The sequence below is a fragment of the Bombyx mori genome, chromosome 1, assembly GCF_030269925.1.
Source record: "Bombyx mori chromosome 1, ASM3026992v2".
In the NCBI taxonomy this organism is placed as follows: Eukaryota; Metazoa; Arthropoda; class Insecta; order Lepidoptera; family Bombycidae; genus Bombyx; species Bombyx mori.
Window position 1 is genome coordinate 14,043,687 of NC_085107.1, and position 18,674 is coordinate 14,062,360.

Below are 18,674 nucleotides of genomic sequence, written 5' to 3' on the forward strand. Positions count from 1 at the left end.
TTATTGTTAGAAAATAGTTGACATGGGTGAAGATTGCGTGGGTTGCGCCGCGAGGGCGGTTGTATTGTTGGGCGCGGGAGCCCCCTACTCTCGGAGGCTCTGACCCCGGTTGGAGATCGGACGTCGGGGGAGAGAGTGCAAGGGGAGTCATTTGGTGCGGTAGGACCCTAAAGATATCCCGACCCGCGGTCTGCTCCTAATATCTGCAGCCCGTCAAGTCCCACATAACCCCCGTGGCCCCTAGGCACCACGAATCAGGTTCGCTCCGCTGCCCGAAATAAAAAAAGTGTAGATCATGTACAAATAGCAGTTAATTACCTAATCCTGACTGGTACTGTTTGTGTATTCATATTTACTAAAAAGTTACATTATTTAGGTTTAAATTTTTTGTGTTTCTTATTTATGTTGTTCAAGGATTTTGCTTTTTTACACGAAATGATTTTGAAGAATTTCGTTACTAGTATATACGTCGATATCTTTTAAAACTTACTTAATGATGAATTTACACCCCTCAAGTTTGAAATAATAGCTGCCTAACTAATAATCGAATGCCACCGACTATTTCAGTCGAAGACACAATTGCTTTAAGTGACGGCGAATATGATACTCTTGGTATATATTTTTTTTTTATTGCTTAGGTGGGTGGATGAGCTCACAGCCCACCTGGTATTAAGTGGTTACTGAAGCCCATAGATATCTACAACGCAAATGCGCCACCCACCTTGAGACATAAGTTCTAAGGTCTCAAGTATAGTTACAACGGCTGCCCCACCCTTCAAACCGAAACGCATCACTGCTTCACGGCAGAAATAGGCAGGGCGGTGGTACCCACCCGTGCGGACTCACAAGAGGTCCTACCACCAGTAAAAAATAACAAGTAGTATATGCAAAATAACAGTTACAACTAGTGATGTGTCTACTAGCCCATCGCTTTATCTTAAGATTTAAAAAAAAACGATTTAACAAAAATGTCATTCAGTGTCATCGAAAAATCGTTTGAACAAAAGTATTGAAAATGAGTTACTACAATAATCTAGATCACTTGTCCGACAAAACGAAACGCACATATACATATATCTACATATATCAGAACCATATATTTCTTTTTTATTTATTTTTTTATTGCCATTGTAGGCAGACGAGCATACGGCCCACCTGATGGTAAGTGGTCACCGTCGCTCATGGACGTCAGCAATGCCAGGGGCAGAGCCAAGCCGCTGCCTACCGTAAAGTACTCTCCGCAAGCCTCGTTTGAAGAAGGACATGTCATAGCGCTCGGAAAACACCGTGCAGGGGAGTTCATTCCAAAGCCGGATGGTACGTGGCAAAAAAGATCTTTGGAAACGCACTGTCGATGAACGCAGCGGTTCCAGATAATATGGATGAACTCTACTCCGATGGCGGGAGGTGTGATGATAAAAAGAAGATGAGGGGATCATCTCGAATAATTCCTCAGAGCATTCCCCAAGGACCATACGGTATAAAACAGAGAGAGAATCGAAGTCCCTCCGTAGACCATAGAGCAAGCGATAAATGTATTACATTTGCTACGAGGGCAGCACTGAAAATTTCGGGAATTAACGAAGTAACACAACATTACTATTTAAAAATGTATTTATTGTTTTTCGAAGTATTCTCCGCGAAATTTGACACATTTTTCCATACGATGGAACCAATCATTGAAGCAACCATTCCATTCGGAATTTGGGGTCTCCAAAATGGCCGTTTTGTAGGCGTCCACAGCTTCTTCAGGTGATGAAAATCTCTGTCCACGCAATTTATTCTTTATTTTAGGGAAAGTATAGAAATCATTAGGGCTTAGGTCGGGGCTGTACGGCGGATGGTCTAATAATTCTATATTTCTTGCTCTAAAAACTCTTTTGTTCTGTGCGCGGTGTGAGAACTCGCATTGTTGTGATGGAGGATGATGCGGCGGTTGCAGTTCTCTTTACGGAGTTCAGAAACGACCTGTGGCAAACAAATGCTAGCATACCATTCTGCATTAACCGTTCTTTGTCCCTCAAGAGGAATAGTCGTAACATGGCCGGTTTTGGAGACAAACGTGTCCACCATTTTTTTTGCAACACTCCGTGAACGAACAATTTTTGTTGGCTTTAACTCATTTTCGAACACCCAAACTCGTGACTGGTTTTTTGTTTCGGGTTCGTACGCGTATATCCAGGATTCGTCACCTGATACAATGTTGTATACAGCATTTGAGGATCCTGCGTGGAATCTTTCGAGAGTTCTGACGCACCAAGTAACGCGAGCCGCTTTTTGATCTTCACAGAGCGAATGCGGTATCCATCGGGAACACAACTTTTTTACACCTAATTGTTCATGCAAGATTATTTGTATTTGACTCATGCCAATGTCTAAAGTTGCCTGAATTTCGCGGTATGTCACATATCGATCTTCCTCAATCAGCTTACGCACAGCATCAACGTTTTCTTGGGTGACTGCAGTTTTTGGACGACCTTGACGGGGATCATCACTGAGCTTGACACGTCCACGTTGAAACTCAGCAAACCAGCGATAAATTGTGGTTTTGGATGGGGCTTCATCACCAAATGCAGAAATCATCCGGTCAACACACTGTTTTTGTGTTAAACCACTTCGAAAGTCATAATAAATCATCGCTCTTGAATTTTCTCGAGTCAATTCCATTTTCTCAACGACTAAACAAGTTTGACAAAACCTCGTGACAAGACCGAGAATCTTTTTTTAAATAAATAAATGGTATTCGATTTTTAAAACCAAGGAGTTTTCAATTAAAAAGATTTTAATATGACAGGAACAGTGGAAATATTCCATTCCCGATACTTTTAGTGCAGCCTAGTATAATACCGAAGAGATAGTTTCTTGGCTCTTAAAAAGACTTAGAAAGTTTTCATGAAACAACAAAAAGTTTATTCGGAAAAATCTTGTCGAGCAGTAAAATGCAGTATATAGTAGTTGTCCTGCACTATGCGTATGTTTTATTTCGAGGTAACTTGACAACGAATAATAATTAAAAAAGATTAACAGTTTAATTCATCACAACTGGTTAAATAAACATTTTAATTTAATTGTTATGTAATATAGTTGTGCCTGATTACTTACAGGCGGCAATAATTTACTAATCACAACAGAAATCAAACATGTTTTCTAATTAAATTTATTGAATCAGTCTATTAAAGCGATTGAACTTTAAAATTCGGTAATTAATTTTGTTTAATATATCAAAGTAGTAATATTTAAGTTATTTTATAAAGCTATCTATTTTTAGGTAATATAAAAACATACTTGGTAAATTATAACTTTTATTTACTTAATAATTTTAATGAAATATTTCATAATTTTTTTTGCTTCGATTGGCGGACGAGCTCATGGCTCACCTGGTGTTAAGTGGTTAATGGAGCCCATAGACATCTACAACGTAAATGCCGCCATCCACCATGAGACATAAAATCTAAGTCTCCGTTTTTACAGTACATACAATTTACATACACATACATTTAGATAAATTGTTTTATTAATTTATAAAATACAGCATGATCGTGATGGTATCTTTAAAAAAATTAAAAAGATGCTTTAACAATAAGTCGCCAGTACGTCTAAAGTGCAGGGCTGGATGCAACACTCATCAACGACGCCGCGTTTCTTGATGGCGCGTTTGTTGAAATTCGGTGTCGGCAACCAAGGCCAGCCTCGGCTGCTGTAGCTGGCCAAAGAACTTTCGCTGCGTTTCTCCGCACTCGTGTCCCAACACAAATCTGCTAGAGTATTCGCCAGATGCCTGCCACAGTAATGGTGTGCTACGTTTGCCTCTTGCGCCGCGATACAAAGAAAGCCGGTCAACAGAAGCACCAGAAACACTGGACAATTCATGATTTCAGGATAGACAAACTATTGAATTTCAAATGATCCCGTTACTACGAATATCAGGGTGATAATGGTGAAAGTTCCATAAGACACGTGACTTTTATATGAAAAATTTCGTTAATGAATATTCAACAAAGCTTATTGTTGCTGAAAACCTATTCGATATGACACGGCGTGGGTTTTCGTATGCGCGCATTCGATCTCCATAACTGTCATTATCGTCATCTGATTTAATAAAGAGTGAAATTATGCATTTCACAGTCTGGTGAACAAGTGTCAAGTAAATACGAGTATATCTGAGAATTTTCTCATATCGAAGTTTTAGTAATCCTGGCAACACACGACATGATCGAGATCACGTAGATTTTTCTGACAATAACCAAAAATAATTGTTCTTTCCCAAGTCTAACTCAAGTCGCCTAGCCGACTCTAAGCAAATTTTGCTAAATTGCTGAAAATAACCAAGCACAAGTAAATCACGCTTATTTACCATCTTAGATATTAAATTGCAACCTTAATCTCGTCAAGAAGTTTAAACAAACTGGAGCATCTTAAAAACTATTTAATTAAGCCTCAAATCTATACTCTATACTTAATATTATAAAGAGGAAAGATTTGTTTGTTTGTTTGTTTGTTTCGAATAGGCTCCGAAACTACTGGACCGATTTGAAAAATTCTTTTTCCATTAGAAGCCGACATTGTACCTGATGACCATAGGCTACTTTTTTTTAAAAAAAATTTATTTTATTTTTTTGGTTTCATGTGTGTTTTAATGTTTCCGAAGCGAAGCGAGGGCTGGTCGCTGGTAAAATTATAAAGAGGAAAAATTTGTTTGTTTGTTTTGAATAGGCTCCGAAACTACTGAACCGATTTGAAAAATTCTTTCACTGCTGGAAAGCTACGCTAACTCCGGGTGACATAGGCCATATTTACCAAATTTTCTATAAAAAATTAGGGATCCTTAATGAAACTCCAATAATGTGACCCAATGTGTGAAAAAAATTACCTAAAATTCTTGACATCGCGTGCGCTACTACCCAAGCGAAGCCGGGGCGAGTCGCTAGTATGTCAATATAGAGTTATTGCCGGTTATATGAGCAGTTTAAATAATAATACGAAATGAAAAAAAAAGTATACTCACCCAGACAGTGTGTCATTCCGACTGACAATCAAACTCGAACCCCTTGTCACTGTATATATCTACTGACCACTAGACCACGTTTTCATCAAATTAAATCAAACTTTTTGCAACTAGCGTGACCCGGTTTTGCAATAGCATACGTAGCGCAAGTGGTTCCTTATTCGCTGATGCCGGGGAAGTGTTTTGCTGTCATACTTTTACTGTTCCATTTCTGGGCAGTGTGCTACTTCTATGACCCTTAAAACCTTACCGTCCGTCTAAGAGTCGTTTATGGGTTTTATCTGAAAGCTTGATGTTGAAAAAGACATTGCCATATAACAGCACTCTATCACAAATGTTTTGATTTCAAATTTTGGAATACTTTGCTAGCTAACGGTATAATGGTAGAAGACAGCGGCTTGGCTGTTCATTCGCGACGGTAACCACCCAACATCAGGTGGTCTGTATGCTCGTCTACATACAAGAGCAATATTTTTTTTAGCTATTATAATATCAGCTCACCAATTCTGCTTGTAGCTCTAAGCAATCAATTATTAGCTCACGATCCAAGTATATAATATACTTATTTTATTCATTTATTAATAACACAAAGTATGTATGTTTGCATCTTATGTTTATGTGTATTTATTTAGAATAAATTTAATTAACGCTCAACTTGCTTATTTAATTACATGCTTCTTTAATTAATCCTCTTATTATAGGAAGCTGATCAAATAAATCCTTTGCCAAATAATATCGCGCCATGTTATTCATTTTTTTTTATTGCTTAGATGGGTGGACGAGCTCACAGCCCACCTGATGTTAAGTGGTTACTGGAGCCCATAGACATCTACAACGAAATGCGCCACCCACCTTGAGATATAAGTTCTAAGGTCTCAGTATAGTTACAACGGCTACCTCACCCTTCAAACCGAAACGCATAACTGCTTCACGGTAGAAATAGGCAGGGCGGTGGTACCTACCTGTGCGGATGGTCCTACCCACTAGTACTCACAAGAGGTCCTACCACCATATTTTTCTATTCGATTTAAATAAAAAGATTAAATAAAAAAATTAAAATTAAATTTGTTGTATTCTACTTTAAAGTATTAGTGTTGAATCACTGCAAGCAACAGTCATCGTGATTTGTATTTTTCAGAGAAGCTTTAAAATCTTACAATCTTACCTAATAATTAATATGTACGTACAATATGTAAAATGTCCTTACACATTTAAAAATAAAATTTGAAACGATACCAGCGATAAGCGAGTCAGATCACTGACCGAAGAACGTATAACTTTGAAACAAACAATGGTGTCAGTGTGTAAGGCATGTACGAATCAGTAGGGTCTCACAATGCAAGGGCACAAGGCCCACTAAGACTAAAAGCACTCTCAATGTACGTGACCATTTGTAAAATACATGACTACAAAATTGAACGTTTCAAAGCATATATTTTTTTCTCCAGATAAAATAAAATGTTGCCAACACACAGAGTAGGTACTAACAGATCGCTACACATTTAGATAAATATGTGGGACAAATTTTATAACTAAAATCAGAAACGCATAATTCAAATGTATAATTTAAAGAGGTCACTGCAACAATGTATTAAGTGTTACAGAATCAAAACAAACTTTGTTTTTGTTTGTATTTGATCAATGTAGAATAATTGCAAACACGTTACAAAGTGGCGCCAGTTAGAACATTAATAATAATTAAACTAACGATAGTGAATATAGGGCAGTGGGATAGTTTTGATAATTGTAGAAAACACTGCCTTCTTCTAGTAAATACAGATTAATAAGCCATGTTGTTTTTGAAATAAAATTATGATCAAAATACACACGATAAAGGTTAATTAGAACATTTAAGAATCTTTAAGTTCTTGGGTCAATCGCGATTATTTAAGCAAGTGTAATCTGTAAGGGCAATTTACACTAACAACTATCGAGTGTTTGGGTTACGACAACCGCTTAATATTTGACCATTGCCCAGTGCCCAGTTGGACTATCAAACAATCTTTGGGAAAGGTTCTGGTGTGAATAAGTTTTGCAAAAAAAAGTGGCATAATACAGTCAGTTAAATACTAGTTTATTTTTTTTAAATGTTACATTCATAAATATTAATTAATACATGATGGAAGTTGAATATGAATAAGCACAAAGAATTCAGATCACTTTAACAGTATAAAAGCAGTACATCCAAAGTGCAGGCGCGGAGGCAGCAGTCATCAGCAACACCTCGTTTCTGGATGCGGTGCTCCGCCGTCTGAGGGCTCGGTGGCTCGGTTAAGTCCTGGTTGTTGCCATCGTAGTACGAATCGTCACTGCGCTTATACTCCCAGCACAAGTCAGCCAACGTTAGCGCCAGGAATCGCCCGCAATAATGACGGGCTTGTTTTTGTTGTTCTAACGCGGTCGTAGACATCGTCAACAGGAGAACGATCAGTAAGACGGTCTTCATTTTTACGCTGCTGTCCTGAGGTGTATGAGTGGAAGTGGTCAGTGCAAGTGGTCCTTTTATCCCGAACACTAGGATGAGAATGAAGAAAACGCTTCAGCCCGGTGGTTTTATATGTAAAATTTGCCTATAAATATTCAGTCAAATCACTGAAACCATAAGTGATATGACTTCAGAATATACTAAGGGGTAGTTTAGACTGCGGGCTTATTTCTGAACACTCAATACTTTGTGCTGTTTGTCACCGTTTGACTCGTCAGTTTTCTGCATAAGCTAGGTATTTTTTCTGTTACTTAATATTTTTGTTGAAGATCAATTTACATGATCGTTCTCTTGCACGAACAAACAGACTAATGTCGATCACGGTATCTGCTTATCATTGTTCACAGACAAAATTTAGAGCAACATTAATTGTGCTAATAATAAATAAACGGACGCCACATTGTACACACAACCTACACAATGTCGTGTCAATTGAGATATTATTAATTAATAACATCTATATTATGTACTTATAAATAGCTTTCTCATATAAAGGCTCGTTCTTTGCATTTTATCCTCACAATACCAGTGCATCTCGGGAAGACAAGAGCTCTCGAAAAGGCAATTTATTTAATTGAATTAAATTCATCAATAGCCGTCGACAGTCCGTCGTTTGACGAGCCACAATGAAATTTTCTGCGGTTTTTGTGATCCTCCTCGTTCTACTGACGGTGGCCGTGCTGAGTGAAAACGCGGGCCGTACCTACTGCGGTCGCTACCTGGCCCGTACCTTGGCCAATCTCTGCAGCGACGCTGGTCAGGAAAAGCGCGGCGAAGACTGGTCATGGCTGTCCGCATCCGGCCGTAAGGATGGCGCCGTGACTGAGAATGGCGTCGCCAACGAGTGCTGCCTCCACCCCTGCACCCTAGAGGTTCTGCTTTCCTACTGTTAAATCCAGACAACATGTTCTACGGTGTTAAATAATTTGTACTAATTGATGTATCATTTTGGAAATAAAGATTTTTTTTAAATTCTATGTTTCGCCTTTTTTATTTTATTTTTAATTAAGTCCTACCTGTTTTTGTATCGTTCGTTTATTGTATTAACTTATATATATATTTTTTTGGACTTTATTACTTGACGCACGCATAAAAAAAACAACCAAATCATTTATAAACGTTTTTAATTCGATTTAAATACATATTCGTGCACAATATTTCAACAAGTTCCTATAAATTTTACGTATGAATTTTGAAAGCTATTCAATGGTTATTTGGTGCACTTAATAATTTTTATGTATTTATTCAGCATTTTTAATAATAATATTACTTTGCAATATCACTGTTTAATTTGCAATGAAAATTTTCAAAGTTAATATGTTAAAAGAATTGATATTTAAACCTTTTCTTAAATTGGTTATTTTTTTTATTTTTTTATTTATTGCTTAGGTGTGTGGACGAGCTCACGACCCACCTGATGTTAAGTGGTTACCGGAGCCCATAGAAATCTCAAAACGTAAAAGCCGCCACCCACCTTGAGATATGAGTTCTTAGGTCTCAGTATAGTTTCAACTACTTATTATTATTAGTGTTGTTTCACTTTATACCGCTGTTTCATTAACATTTCATTGTTCTATGATCTTCAAATTCTCGATACGTTTTTTATTTCGAATTTTCCTTCGTTTTCTTTGATTCTAATTTTGACTATGGTCTGAAATTTGATTTGACTCAATTGTTTAAACGGTCAAAATATTTATATATTAAAAAATCCTAGCGACAGAATGCATTAATAAAAAAGGTTTACATATACTTGGCACAGGGCTCTTTTCTGGTTTTTAAATTACAGAACCGATTGCAATAAACCTAGATTTATTTAGTGAATCGGTAAAAAGAGAAGGTGCTTTCGAATGCGTAGCTCATATTCTTTTTCTATTCTTTTCTATTCTATCAGCCCATGGACGTCTCCTGCTGGACATAGGCCTCCCCCAAGCCTCGCCACAAAGACCGGTCCTGCGCTGCCTGCATCCAGCTCATATTACTCAATATTTATTAAAATACTAATTGACCCGGCAGACTTCATAGTGCCTAAGCCGAAAAATAAAAGGCGTACACTTTTGAATAAAATAAACTTAAAACAAACAAGAGAAATCCGTCCGACGGGGGACATATGAAAGGAAAAACGAAATTATTATTTTTATTGAATTCCGAGCGTTTTCATATTTATCTACCTTTTAAACCTTCTCTGGACTTCCACAAATAATTCAAGACCAAAATTAACCAAATCGGATCAGCCGTTCTTGAGTTTTCGCGAGACTAACGAACAGCGATTCATTTTTATATATAGAGATTATGATAATTATTATAATACGAAACTACCTAGTGACAGCAGAATTAACAGCAAAGAAATTACGTTTAAAAGAACTAAATAATTTTTAAGCGAACGCAAAAGCAAACTCAAAATGGACTACATCTTTGCCATTTTACATACAAATTGTTTACGTATTAAATCGATAAGCATCGAGGTTGGCCTGTACATAGGGTTAATAGGGTGGTCTTATGTTAAATTATAAACATGATAACGACTTTGTCTAATGCATTCTAGAAACTTTATCACGCGCAGCGATTGTAGGCACGCGTGCACAAACATGCGTATAACTTTTTCGAATTATCATTTCACTGACAAGATTTTTTTTTCAGTGTTGTAAATTATTTAAGCCTTTTTTTATGCGTTGATGTCTTTTGTTCGATTTTTTTTTTTTTCGTAGACACGCCTGTAGAGCTAGAGATAAGCCTAAGACACGGTGTAAGATATCTAACACGCGTGCACAATTCAAAAATTAATTGTATAACCCATTTAATAGTATGCATCTAGTTTGAATTCAATTAATTATCATGATCGCGAGTCTCGGAATCGCCAAAGGGCACATAGCAGTGACCGTCGCTTCTGGTTATCAGTAAACACACAACATACATATAAATGCGCTCGGTGCAAAAACATTGTAACTAGCACTACAGATAAGCTACTTTGTTGTGGGAACTATGTAGTTGTTGACTCTCTCGGTTGGCGCGAAACGTTACTGATTACATTCATATGGCTCAGCTCTTTGTTTGTCTGTCTGTTGGAAATCTACTTTTAGAACAAAGTTTAGTTTATGCATTCATCCATGTGCATTCTCGTACGATTATGTCGAAGAAATAAAATTACGTGTTAGTTTTTTCTTTTGGTACTTCCGTCGGATTCAGCTTGTTTTTGATATAATTAAAACTAATTTTGCTGTTTATTCCCCAGTTGATGATTTATATTTTATAATATTTCGTATATTGTTCAATAGGATATAGTAGTAATAAAAACAAATTAATAGACGAGAGATCAAAACCGTAGTAGTAATTTCAAATATATTGTTTTAACTAGTTAATCCTGGCCTCGCTTCGCTCTGAGTATCCTTAATGTATTATATGAAAAAAAATACGACCATTGGTAGGAACGCATTGTGTGCTATTCGTCTCACGTTTGACCAAAACTTCCAATCAATCGGACAGACAAAATAAGAAAGCACGCTAGACGCGGGCGAACAAACTTTTTTTAAAATTATTATTACGGCTTTTACAGTCGAGAAATATAAGAGAAAAAATCTTTGAAATTTACCCTCCTCAGTCGTGCTAAAACATGCACAAGTACATTAAATACCGTGAGCCCCCATAGAGTAAATGCGACTTCAAATAAACTTGGTACTGTAAATCCTACTGTCCAAAATTATTTTAGTCTTATTTTACTAGACCAACTCTAAGCAATCTTATTTTCAAGTCATACGTGTTTATGTGTACATATGTTTTTTGTAAAAACAAATACTATGTTTTTTTTCGTCAGAATACAACAAGTCTTAAAGCTGGCGACGCAAAATTGGATAAAACATAAAACGCAAAGTCCACGGTGAAGAAAAAACATCATGTAATAAAAATCAAACTCGCAAAATTATATTTGATTACTGGTGGTAGGACCTCTTTCGATATGCACGGGTAGGTACCACCACCCTGCCTATTTTTGCCCTGAAGCAGTAATACGTTTCGGTTTGAAGGGTAGGGCAGCCGTTGTAACTATACTGAGACCTTAGAACTTATATCTCAAGGTGTGTGGCGCATTTACGGTTGTAGATGTCTATGGGCTCCGGTAACCACTTAAAACCAGGTGGGCTGTTAGCTCGTCCACACATCTACGCAATAAAAAAAAACCTATGCATATAATGGCAGTAACAGATAGAACGAAGGTACCAATAAGTACGGACTCACAATGTTGCTCACGATATTCAGCTCCTCTGACATAATCGTATATAACTAAAATATGTAGAGATAAGATTCAATATAACTTACTGGTGAGTTCATCAGAATTGATACCACTCAGAGGGCTATTTATGGCACGCAACAATGATGAATGCTTCAGTTTGACAAGAAGGATGAATGACTTTTATCTGGAGACTTTCAACTTTTGTGGAACTTAGTAAGCTAGTAATTAATCATACACGAAGAGGCCTACGACTAATAACAATCACCAACTGTTCCGAAAATCCATTATGTTAGAATTCTCGGATCGTTTGGAACCTCTGGGTCTGCGGAGGGACTTCGGTTCCCTCTGTATTTTGTACCGTATGTTCCATGGGGAGTGCTCTGAGGAATTGTTCGAGATGATACCAGCATCTCGTTTTTACCATCACACCGCCCGCCACCGGAGTAGAGTTCATCCATACTACCTGGAGCCACTGCGGTCATCCACAGTGCGTTTCCAGAGATTTTTTTTGCCACATACCATCCGGCTATGGAATGAGCTCCCCTCCACGGTGTTTCCCGAGCGCTATGACATGTCCTTCTTCAAACGAGGCTTGTGGAGAGTATTAAGCGGTAGGCAGCGGCTTGGCTCTGCCCCTGGCATTGCTGAAGTCCATGGGCGATGGTAACCACTCACCATCAGGTGGGCCGTATGCCCGTCTGCGTACAAAGGCAATAAAAAAAAAAATTAAACACTCTGTAAATAATATATTTAATTTAGCGTCAGCAATGAAGATTTAATAATAAAGCAGTAATAGATACTGTAAAGTAAGCTTTAGCTGATTCTGTAGCAATTTTGGCTTAAGCTCAAACCGGAGCACAATTTTGTGGTCATCACTAGTCGACTTTTGACAATTTATGTTAAAAAATTATATTACTACAAAACTGCTTCGATCAACCGATTAACTTTTATTTATTACCTTTTTAGACAGAATAATGACATTCACACCGTGGTTAAATAAATAACAAAAAATAAATAATAAAAAAAGCTTTTTTTTATTTGTTTATTTGGCACACAATACACATTACAAGCTACAAAAGATACACAAAAAATAAATATTCATCTATATTTATACATACTTATTTAAAAAAAAAACAATTGAATTAATATTAGAGGTTGTATTATGAAATTGCACATTTGTACTGAAAAATGGAAATTAATTATTTTTTTCATTTATCGTATTTATTTAATCAAAACATCTAACATTATTATCTATACATTGCTGCCATCTAATAGGTCATTTAAGCGTTTGCGATAGAATTATAGTGATCTAGATTCTACAAATTGTGATAAAGCATTTTGTACTGCCTCCTGGGAAGAAAACTTTTTAGCACGTAAAAAATTTTCCAAATCCCAAAAAAATGGTCGTCCGTTGGAGCAAGGGTGACGAATGGTTTCTAATTGCAGTTCCTGTAGAGTTAAAACGGTTTCTCGTACTGTATGAGTTCTCGCGTTATCATGGGGCAATAATGGTGAAGGTCGATTCATGAGTCGGGACTGTTTCACTGCAAGTTTTGCTATGATTGTTTGGAGTTCGGCATAGTAGACATCTGCGGTTATTGCTTGACCAGATCGGAGAAGACTATAGTGAATAACACCGTGCTGAGACCACCAAGCAGTTACCATTACCTTTTTATTGGTAAGCTTTGCTTTAGGACACTGTCAAGGCGTTTGACCTGAGGTCAGCCATTGCATTTTTCACTTACGGTTATCGTAACGAATCCACTTTTCATCATGTGTCATAATTCAATCAAATATTCCTTCATGTCTGTATCGATTCAACAAGGCAACAAAAATTTCAACACGCGTTTCTTTCTACAGTTCAGTCAAATCATGAAGCACCCATTTTTCATATTTTTTTATTTTATTGATTTGACACAATTAAGTCAATATTGTTGGTAATGTAACGTTAAGCTAAGCCGCTCATTTCTGGGTAGCTTGGCTCAGATCGGCTTCCATCATCTCTTTCAATTCATTGTTTGTTATTCACATGTGTGGGTGGGTGGTCTTCCACGTGGTTCGTTCTGCAAATCAAAATTTCCATCACGAAAGCGTTTAAACCAAAATCGCACGGTGCGTTCATTAACAGTCCGCGTTAGTTCCGCGTCGGAACTCGTATTTAAAAATCACTCGAATTTTCGAAGTATCCATCTTTCTTGTCTAAGCTCAATAAAAGAAACAACTGAAAGTCGATAATCGAATTTATACATTTTTTAAAAGAAGAACCTCTTAGGTACCGTTTTTCATAATAGAAAAGTTTCACTCAAAAATCTTAAACCATGAAGGTTCTAAATTCGAAGTACCTATTACAATAAAATGGCGATTTCATTCTTTAATCCCTATTAATAATTGAAACAAAATAACAATTAAGATTTATTATCATTACTCCTCTCACTGCATAAACCGTCTGATTTCAGAGTCTACGTCAAGGCCCCGACATTATGAAATTGTCAAGTTTTGATGTAAAAATAATAGAGCACGTATTTACTGACCGTAATAACAACGAACGTGCCTTTTGATAGCGCAACTAAAAACAAGATAAAAAAATACTAAACTGAGAGTTCGACTGATGGAAATCGATAAAAATCTCAAAATATTCAGTTGTCATACAATAGAGTTACAATTAAATTCTGTAAATTTGGTTTTCATCATCTATTGAAATTCAGCGAGGAAAAAATTAAATTTATTATCCGAACAATGTCTCATAATTTCAGTATAGACACAGGAAATCTTATTGCCAATTTATATAAATGAACGGCACTTCTGTTCCGTAATCGAATCACAAAACAAAGTTTTGATTGTTCGACTAATTTATCGAAACGAAGCTATCAGTCTTGTCTGCATAGAAATTGTGCTCTAAAAAAAGGAAAAAAAAAGTGACTTATTTTTTTATCAATGCGTTTTGATTAATCTTTTTCTTATTTTCGCCTTTATCCAACATTATGTGGGGTCAACGCGTTGCATGTTTTCTTATCATTCTGCATTGGGAATTGGCGTGAGTTTTACGACTGTTAATTTATTATAAACATGTGGGCTGTGGGTTAATTTACTCGCCGAGCCCTTCGTCGCAAGCGACGCCGCGACGGGTTCGACGAGAACGATGACCGGGTATTTTATCGATTACGCTGCAATACATTCATAAGCTTACGAGTAAAATCCTGTTCAAGAAATTACTCGCTCGCTACCGAGCCTCGTGATGAACTCGAATGAGTTTTAGATGAGTATAGTTCGCACTTTTAATGCTTCGAAGTACAAGTAGGACCAAAGTACTTCGACAAGTAGGACCAAGAGCTAAACATGCATTACCCCCATACACATACACAACCTACCGAGTCTCTTGCCGGATCTTCTCAATAAGTCGCGATTCCGATTCGGTAATAGATTCATGATAGCACTGCTCTTGCTAGGGCAGGTGCTAGCAAGTTCTCTCAAGCTGAGTTCCGTAGCCTCTCGTAAAGTAATAGCTTCTTGTGGCAGATGGGTAAGAAAAAAATGCGAGTAAGACAGATGAGTAAGTTATATTTTTGTGTCAATGGACTAAGGTTTATTTTCATAGCTAAATTACCTCCATAACCTTGAAACATAAGATTATTCTTGAAATATAAGATTACTCTGCCTCTGTCTAAGCAGTTTACAATAGGCAGGAGCTTGGCTGTGCTGGCGTCTTTGGGCGATACTGACCACTTACCATCAGGAGGTTTGTGTGGTCATCTGCCTACAAAAGCGATAAGCGACTTTCAATCAAAATGAAGTCGTTCACGGAAACGGGTGTTATACATTTTTTTTCTTTTAAAAGCATTGCACGAAGCAAACCTTTTTCTATAATAAGAACAATAACCTAGAATTCAAATACACGCCTTGTTTTTTTTTTGTATTGAACAGGTTTAATATCATCTCATATAATAACTACATTTTCTATTCCAGTGTGTGGTTGAAGTTATTGATTCGATATCCGTTTGTAACTAGTTAAATTCTTACAATTACCCTTTGTACACAATTACCCTTGTAGATAGATATGTAGACCAAAAAAAAAATCCGTGCGTGTTAACCAGCAAAGAGACAGTTTTCGTGATTGCAAAACAACAAGACAAGTCCAATCCATCATTTGTCGGTACGCAGACGTGCACGAAGTATTAAGACGCGATTATCGTGTTCTGATAATGTCGGAAACACAACACGAAACCAGCTCGATAATAATTCTACGACACTCGTTTTGATAGATTGTGTAACTTCTCTATCTATCAAAATAAGACAAAACATTTGCAATTGATTCGATGTCACATGATTGCAAATCAGAATTTCATTTTCGGGCCATCGAATTAATCTGTCTGTCTGTCTTCATGAGCTAATCTGTTTTTTAAGCCTGATTTTTTTAAGCAAGCCATAGAGCCACCGAATGACGCTGGTAAGATATGGGTTTGAAGATTGCAATAGATCGGAACCGCAATTCATTAGAAGCTCTTAGTCACATGACATCAGTTACAAAAAAGTGTATTATGTCTGAAAACATTTCACACCTACTTGTAATCACACTAAAACTGTGCTTAGGTGTGATAATTTGCTAAACGCTATTTTTGAAATTCGAACGCAAATAAATTTCGCTGGCACAGATAATTGAAATATGCTGTAGATGTGCTGTACAATTTTGGGAAATTCAAAACCATACAATTTTTCATATTTACATAATCGATATTAGTATCGCTAATTTTTTTCTATGAAATAAAATCGACAATTGTTAAATAATTCGTTTGAGTCCACGGAATACGCGCATGTTGTAACATTTATTTGGTCGATTGCTTGATTTTCTTCTTGTATCTAAGTGAGCATAATCGTCGTTCAAATACCATTGATCGCGTGAAACCACGCCGCGGCGAATCGGACTACCGTACGTACCATTTCAGAATAATTCATATATCAAATTAGACGTAAGAAGAAACAATGCATTCCTCAGTTTTTTCGAGATTTCCATCAGTTCCGATGAGTAAGTATGGTTGGACGCAAGTAGCGCAGCATGTTTTGATCAAACTTAGCTTTCGTATGTCCGTATTATTTTGCTTAATACTTTTCGTATTTTGTTTAGAAAACGATAGCAATTCTAGCATTATAAAGATTGGCCATTATTAGAGATTCTTTACAAATTTCAAAATAAAAATAAAACTTTTTCCTTCCACAAATAGTTTTATTAGTGTCTTTGTTATCAGCCATTATTTTTCTAATTCATTATTTAACGGAGCGAATTAATTTAAATTTATTTCTAGGAAATGGTATGAAATAAAATAACCTATCAGATAAAGTGACGGGAACTTTCTGAGATTTCAATAAACTTTTTGGAAGAGCTCAAGAAGACACGTCTAGTGATTTTGTAATAATTTTCTCAAGCTCTTGCGCTTTCACATATGCTAAGTCCCTATATACCAACGTTATGACAAGCTTAAACCCAATGAAACACTTTTTTTTCTATAAAACAATTCTTATAGTCGCTCTTCGCCTATCCGCCAAAGTGCATTTTACCCAAACTTGACTAGGCTTGACAAATAACTTAGACCAAAAGATTAGATAAGATTAGTCTATTAATTAATAAGAAAAACCTTTTTGAGCTGCGACTACAAATTCCCCTTCGTTCGTAAAATACTATCGTCATCTTGTTTTTTTAGATAACTCTCTTGGTCTATCGCGCTTTCCTTCGATTCCTATCTTAAGTACTGTTAGGGTTCGTTGTCAGTCCGGACGACCTTGTAGGTCTGGTCATTTCCTACGCGAAGCGATCATGCATTCTGTTCTAAAAGGCGAGAGAGTTGTTATTTAAATGCCGCGAGTTCATTGCCTAGTTACGCTATCAGCAAAAACAAAAAAAATACAAGTTTCAAAGAGTGAAATAGGTGGGCATTTAAAATAGCGGAGTGATTGAAGTTACAATTATCATTGTTCTATTAAACACTCGCCATATTTAGCGGCCCGTGAACGGTTAAGAATTTTTCTCATGATCTTGAACTGTATATTAGTATTTTATGTTATAAGCCATATGTTACGATTTTAAGTTAACCAAAAAGCATAAGTTAATTATTGTACTTATTTAACGCGATGCGCTATAGTATGCTAGCAGATGCACTACATGACTAGACTATACTGGCACTATAGTACTACTACTACTAATGTTCACGTAAAATGACTATTCAATGGATTATGTAGTGTACAATATTGTATGAAGTATTATATTTTTAAACAAAGCAGCCGTAGTAACTATACTGAGATCTTAGAACTTATATCTCAAGGTGGGTGACGCATTTACGTTGTAGATGTCTATGGGCTCCAGTAACCACTTAACACCAGGTGGGCTGTGAGCTCGTTCGCCCATCTAAGCAATAAAAAAAAAACTTTTAGATATATTCATGGCCTTATTAAGTTTCAACGTAATTACAAACATTATTATCATTCACCAGATTAAGCTCCCGTTAATATGTAGAATGTGTTGTTATAATTACGTTGATAGAACCCTATCTTAATCTGTCAAAAAATTTACTGTTACAACTCCAAGGCTCCGCGTATTACTTGGCAGATATTGTGTAACAAATTGCTATTCCCATGAAACTATTTGCAGTTTTTGCCTTAACATAAATAGCTCATGGCATAGTAGCTCTCCATTGTCAATTATCTTGATATGTGGGTTAAGTCACAGCAATTTATAGCTTCACAAAGTACGGATAAATGTTGTCCTCTAAAATTATCTTGTTGACATTTTTCTTATTCAATTAAAATACGAACCAGGGTCGAACTCAACAAAGGAATATCTTTTCATCAGATAAATGATTAACGTCTTTCCCAAAAATTATATATTATATTATAGTGTGGCTACTTTCGATGCTACTCTGATGATTATCGTTTGTATGACCGCAATGTTGTATCGTTGAATTGGCATTGATCAT

The 18,674-nt window shown here is 36.5% G+C and overlaps 3 protein-coding genes across 3 annotated transcripts in view; 2 read left to right on the plus strand and 1 right to left on the minus strand.

The window, feature by feature from the left end:
• LOC101742858 (angiopoietin-related protein 2) overlaps positions 1-18,674 on the plus strand; it is a 90,602-nt gene that overhangs the window by 58,021 nt on the left and 13,907 nt on the right. The gene's annotated exons all lie outside the window — the stretch shown is intronic.
• Positions 3,574-3,870, minus strand: Bbx-e1 (bombyxin E1). The gene is given in 1 exon segment (NM_001126261.1): positions 3,574-3,870. A coding segment is annotated over 1 exon segment (297 nt).
• On the plus strand, positions 8,025-8,466 carry Igflp (IGF-like peptide). Its single transcript, NM_001145324.1, is given in 1 exon segment — positions 8,025-8,466. A coding segment is annotated over 1 exon segment (267 nt). The 5' UTR covers positions 8,025-8,116; the 3' UTR covers positions 8,384-8,466.